This window comes from Helianthus annuus, chromosome 13 (genome assembly GCF_002127325.2).
Source record: "Helianthus annuus cultivar XRQ/B chromosome 13, HanXRQr2.0-SUNRISE, whole genome shotgun sequence".
Classification (NCBI taxonomy): domain Eukaryota; kingdom Viridiplantae; phylum Streptophyta; class Magnoliopsida; order Asterales; family Asteraceae; genus Helianthus; species Helianthus annuus.
In genome coordinates, this window is record NC_035445.2 from 163,441,829 (window position 1) to 163,447,721 (window position 5,893).

General features: G+C 42.9%; 1 protein-coding gene across 1 annotated transcript; it reads right to left on the minus strand.

The window, feature by feature from the left end:
* Positions 1 to 385: 385 nt before the first annotated feature.
* On the minus strand, positions 386 to 5,226 carry LOC110902204. Its single transcript, XM_022148916.1, has 3 exons — positions 4,892 to 5,226; positions 3,945 to 4,378; positions 386 to 510 (listed from the first exon to the last, which is right to left on the minus strand). The coding sequence occupies exons 1-3, from the start codon at positions 5,224 to 5,226 to the stop codon at positions 386 to 388; spliced, it is 894 nt and encodes a 297-aa protein (XP_022004608.1).
* Between the last annotated feature and the right edge of the window lie 667 nt (positions 5,227 to 5,893).

Genomic DNA, 5,893 nt, shown 5'->3' on the forward strand with positions numbered 1-5,893 from the left:
TTCCCACAGGTGTCCTACATGCTTAGGGGTTGTTTAGGGGCCAAGGGAGATGAGGAAAAATCGGATAAAATTCGAAATTCGCGTTTAAACAGCAAGACAACAAATTTCTGTCGCTGGCACCCCCCTTACGGACCGTAAGGGGTGGCTTACGGTCCGTAAGCCTATGGTCAGAAGCCCAAACTTTTGTTCTTTGGTGTTTTGAAAGGGCACTCGCTTGTTTCGAATTTGGAACATGTTTTTACCAGGTTGGGGCCTCTATAATGTGTCTCAATAGTTACATACACTACCCTTATACTATGCTTTGCTTGGATCCATCTTAAAAGTACCGAAGATTAAGGGTTACCGTAGGAATTTTATTGTAGGAATCCACCAATTGATTCGTGAATCATTCATTGCTATAATTCACCGAACTTGAACATGCACAAGGTGTTTTTAATATGATTTGAGTCTTGGGATTCATAATGAGGTCGTTCAGAGGTGCAAAAGTTAACATGACGACACTCTCAAATCCTGTCAATCGTTTTTAATAAATCCGAGTTTATAACGCTTTTCGTCTTGCTTGGCACGTGTCGTTATTTTATTTAACACGAATTTTCGAGGTGTTACATCCTCACCCCCTTAAAATAAATCTCGACCCGAGATTTACTGAAATAAATAAGGGTACTTTTCTTTCATGTTGGATTCAACTTCCCACGTATATTCGGGACCTCTACGGGCATCCCATTTGACCTTTACAATAGGTACATGCTTCCTACGAAGCTTCTTAACCTGTCGATCTTCAATCGACAATGGTGTTTCCACAAATTTCAAGCTCTCGTCAATGTGCACATCTGTGTGTGGTATAACCAGTGATTCGTCAGTGAAACACTTTTTCAGATTGCAGATGTGGAACACATTGTGAATTCCACTGAGCTCTTCAGGTAAGTTTAGCTTATAGGCAACTGACCCGACACGTTCGATAACCTCGAAAGGTCCTATGTATCTCGGTCTTAGCTTGCCTTTCTTACCAAACCGCATCACTCCCTTCCAGGGTGACACTTTAAGTAGGACTTTGTCACCTACTTCGAAGTGAAATTCCTTACGCTTTGGATCAGCGTAACTCTTCTGCCTATCCCGGGCAGCTTTGAGACGGTCACGAATCTGGACAATCTTATCTGTTGTTTCGAACACTATCTCTGGTCCCGATAACTGGACATCTCCAACTTCCGCCCAACATACTGGCGATCTACACTTTCTACCATATAATGCCTCAAAAGGCGCAGCCTTAATGCTGGTGTGGTAGCTATTGTTGTAGGAGAATTCGATCAATGGTAAGTTCTTATCCCAACTACCACCCAAATCGATTGCACATGCACGTAGCATATCTTCCAATGTTTGAATAGTACGCTCACTCTGACCGTCAGTCTGGGGATGATAAGCCGTACTAAAATTTAAACGCGTGCCCAAATATTGTTGGAAACTTTTCCAAAAATGCGATGTGTATCTAGTATCTCTGTCGGAGATAATAGATACAGGTATGCCATGCAGAGCTACAATCTTATCAACATACAGTTGGGCTAACATATCGGAGCTATAAGTCTCCTTGATGGGTAAGAAATGTGCTGACTTAGTCAGTCTATCGACTATAACCCATATCGTATCATTTCCTTTCCTTGTCTTGGGTAACTTGGTGATAAAATCCATAGTTACGCACTCCCACTTCCACTCGGGAAGTTCAGGCTGTTGTAGCAAGCCTGATGGCTTTTGATGCGCAGCTTTGACTTGCGCACAGGTCAAGCATTTAGCTACATGGGCGGCTACAGACTTTTTCAAACCTATCCACCAATAACTTGCCTTCAGATCTTGATACATCTTATTAGCTCCAGGATGAACGGAGTATCTAGAACTGTGGGCTTCCTGGAGGATAACCTCACGAAGTCCCCCATGAATTAGAACCCATATTCGTCCATTCAATCTTAAAATTCCGTCCTTGCTAAGAGTTAACTGCTCCTCAGTTACTCCTAACTTTTCATTAGGATAGTTAGCTTCCAACACAACTTCCTTCTGTGCAGCTAACAATCTTTCCATCAAATTATTCTTTATCTCCATGCGCTTGGCATTGATTCGGATAGGTTTCATCCTTTCCTTTCGACTCAAGGCATCAGCGACTACATTCGCCTTGCCGGGATGGTACTTGATTTCACAATCATAGTCATTCAAGGTCTCCATCCAATGGCGTTGCCTCATGTTTAATTCTTTCTGATTAAACAGGTGCTGGAGGCTCTTGTGGTCAGAATAGATCACAAACTTGATTCCATAAAGATAATGCCTCCACAGTTTTAGTGCGAACACAACGGCACCCAATTCCAAGTCATGGGTGGTGTAATTCTTTTCGTGCACCTTTAACTGTCGTGATGCATAGGCAATAACCTTGCCCTTCTGCATAAGCACACACCCCATGCCGGTGTGTGAAGCATCGCAGTAAACTACGAATTCTTCGGTGCCTTCAGGTAGTGTAAGCACAGGAGCGTTGCTCAACTTTTGTTTCAAAACATCGAAGGACTCTTGCTGCTTAGGGCCCCAAACGAACTTTACTTTCTTCTTGGTCAAGGAAGTTAGAGGTGCAACAATCCTTGAAAAATTTTCAATGAAACGCCTGTAATATCCTGCCAATCCCAGGAAGCTACGAATCTCCGTAGGCGTCTTTGGCTCTTGCCAATTCATAACAGCTTCTACTTTAGCGGGATCCACTTGGATACCACGCTCACTGACCACATGTCCAAGAAATTGGACCTCTCGAAGCCAAAATTCACATTTGGAGAATTTGGCATAGAGCTTCTCTTGGTGTAAAAGTTTGAGAATACAACGAAGGTGTTTCTCATGGTCAGCTTGGTTCTTAGAATAAATAAGAATGTCGTCGATGAAAACGATGACAAATTTATCCAAGTATGGCTTGCAGACGCGATTCATGAGATCCATGAACGCGGCTGGTGCATTAGTGAGCCCAAAAGGCATCACCAGGAACTCGTAGTGACCGTAACGAGTCCTAAATGCAGTCTTGTGAACGTCTTCATCTTTTACCTTCAACTGATGGTAGGCTGACCTCAAATCAATCTTCGAAAAGTAACTTGCCCCTTGAAACTGATCGAACAAATCATCGATTCTGGGCAGAGGATACCTATTCTTGATCGTGACTTTATTAAGCTCGCGATAGTCGATGCACAGACGCATCGACCCATCCTTCTTCTTGACAAACAAGATTGGCGCTCCCCAAGGAGATGAACTAGGTCTAATGAAGCCTTTAGCCAGCAATTCATCTAGCTGCGTCCGCAACTCCTTCATTTCTGTGGGTGCCAATCTATATGGTGCTCTTGCAACAGGTGCCGCTCCGGGAATGATGTCGATTCTGAATTCGACTTGTCTATCTGGTGGTAGACCAGGTAGATCTTCAGGAAACACTTCTGGGTATTCAGAAATGACAGGGATGTCTTCCATCTTTGGTTTAGGCTCATCAATAATCACTTGCGCCATGTAAATGACACACCCCTTCCTCAAACACTTGGAAGCCTTGAGCATAGTCACTTGCTCAGGTAGTCCATACTGGGTATCTCCCCGAATGGTGAGTGATTCACCAGACGGAGTCTTTATCACTATTTGTTTCATGTTACAGACGATTTGGGCCTGGTTATGAGATAACCAGTCCATACCCAGAACTATGTCAAAACCAGCCAACTTAAAGGGAAGTAGAGACAGAGGAAAAGAATGGTTCTTAATGGATATAGCACATCCATCTAACACAGTAGAGACGGTTTCTAGGGTACCATCTGCTAACTCTACCTCATAGTTTGCGTCTAAGGTTTTGACATGTAAATTCAACAATTTACAAAACTTATGATCTACGAAAGACTTATCTGCGCCTGAATCAAAAAGTATTCTTGCAAAGACATCATTTACAAGGAAAGTACCTGTTATGACATTATCGTCCTGCACAGCCTCTTTCGCGTCCATTCTGAAGACTCTGGCATTAGTCTTCTTAGCCTCCTCAGGCTTCTTGTTGTACTTTGGGCAGTTGGTCTTGATGTGCCCCTTTTCATTGCAACGGTAGCACGTTGCGTCTTTTATCTTTTTGCAATCCAGGGTTTTGTGATCCGTGGACTTGCAAATTCCACAAGCAAAGGGTTTTGACTGAGTCTGAGAGTTTGACTCCAGTCTGCACCTTCCATAGTGCTGCTTCTTGCAAATTTTACACTTGGGCTTTTCACCAGAATTATGCCCATCCTTCCTCGACTTCGATCCTTTCTTGCTGTCACCGCTCCCACGGTGCTTCTTGTTCGACTTCCGCGAACCATCATCTTCACGCTTCCTTTTCTCGGCCTCCTTATTCCTCAGCGATCTCTGCCTGACCGCATCCAGAGTGAGGGATAAGGAAATGTCAGCTACAGACCTGAAGGTAGCTGGCCGAGAAGCTTTTACGCTTGCCTTGATTTACGGGGCTAAACCCCCGATAAAGCGAGCGATTCTTTTTGGCTCCGGGGTTACCAGGTAAGGAACCAACCGGGATAGCGTATTGAAGCTTGTCAGGTAAGCTTGACAGTCTAGGTTCGTCATCACCAACGATAGAAAGTCAGATTCTATCTTCTCCACCTCATGTTGAGGGCAGTAGTTATCCTTGATTAGGGCGACAAATTGATCCCACGACATATTATACAATGGGATTTTTCCGGTGGCCTCAATCAGAGATCTCCACCATGCTAACGCTTCACCCTTGAAGGATTGTGATACAAACTTAACTACATCCCTTTCAGCGCACCCGCTGATATCTACCACCGTGTCCATCTCGTCCAGCCAAGTCATACAGTCGACGGCCCCCTTTTCCCCAGTAAAATCCCTGGGCTTGCAAGACACGAAGTACTTATAGGTGCAACCTTTGTTACGGGGTTCTTGATGCAGTACTAATTGTTGAGATGGGACACTTTGATGGTTGGTGGACTGACGGTCATCACCATCTTTCTTGGGTTCATTCTTTTTGGGAGGAGGCTTGCTATGAGCCTCAGAATGTGTCTTGGGCTTTAAATGTGGTGCAGAGTGGGTCCTACTTCGAGTACCACTGTATTCTTCATATTGCCTTTCCAAAGCCTGTGTAACAGCGCCGTCTATGATCGCTTTTAATTCAGCACCAGTTAACGTAATCTGGCCGTTCTCATTTTGCTCCACTGGATGGCTATTTATTTCATTTGAGTCAGCCATTTGAATTGAACTGCTGTAGAAAACAAGGACAATATTTTATTTGGGAGTTTTTAAGGAATTACCCCTTAGGGTAACTCGTTAACCATGGTAATCAGAGACCATACTTGGTTAACTTATTAATCGTATTAATTTAGGATTTCAATTAAAATTTATCCTAATTATAAACAATAACAATATATATTAGCACATAAGGCTTAGTCACATGGACAATTTGAATTATAAGCTATGATTTCAGAGAATCAAGACTTTTAAGGTTTGAACCAAGTTCATTACCCTCATCAGACAGGGAGTCATAGCTACCTCTGCCTTTTGGCTCATATAGAAGTGAGCTGGGCCCGTAGGTATCATATTACCACGTATGGTAAAATATGACCATCTTAGTTGATGATCTCAACCCATGATTCAGAGATCATATAATTGGGTTTGGAATCTTCTAGAGAATCCTTATACTTATAAGAATGACATGTGACTTTAACAAATCACTTCTGCCAGGAGTGTTAACATGTTTTAAGATGTTAACAGGGATTTGAATCTTTTAAACAGGTCTTACCATCTTGGCCCGGGCTTATATTTGACACGAGGCTAGGTTTCACACTTTAAGACTCTTAATTACATAATTATATAGGCAGATTAATTTAAAAGGAATGATCTTAATTTATTTCATTTA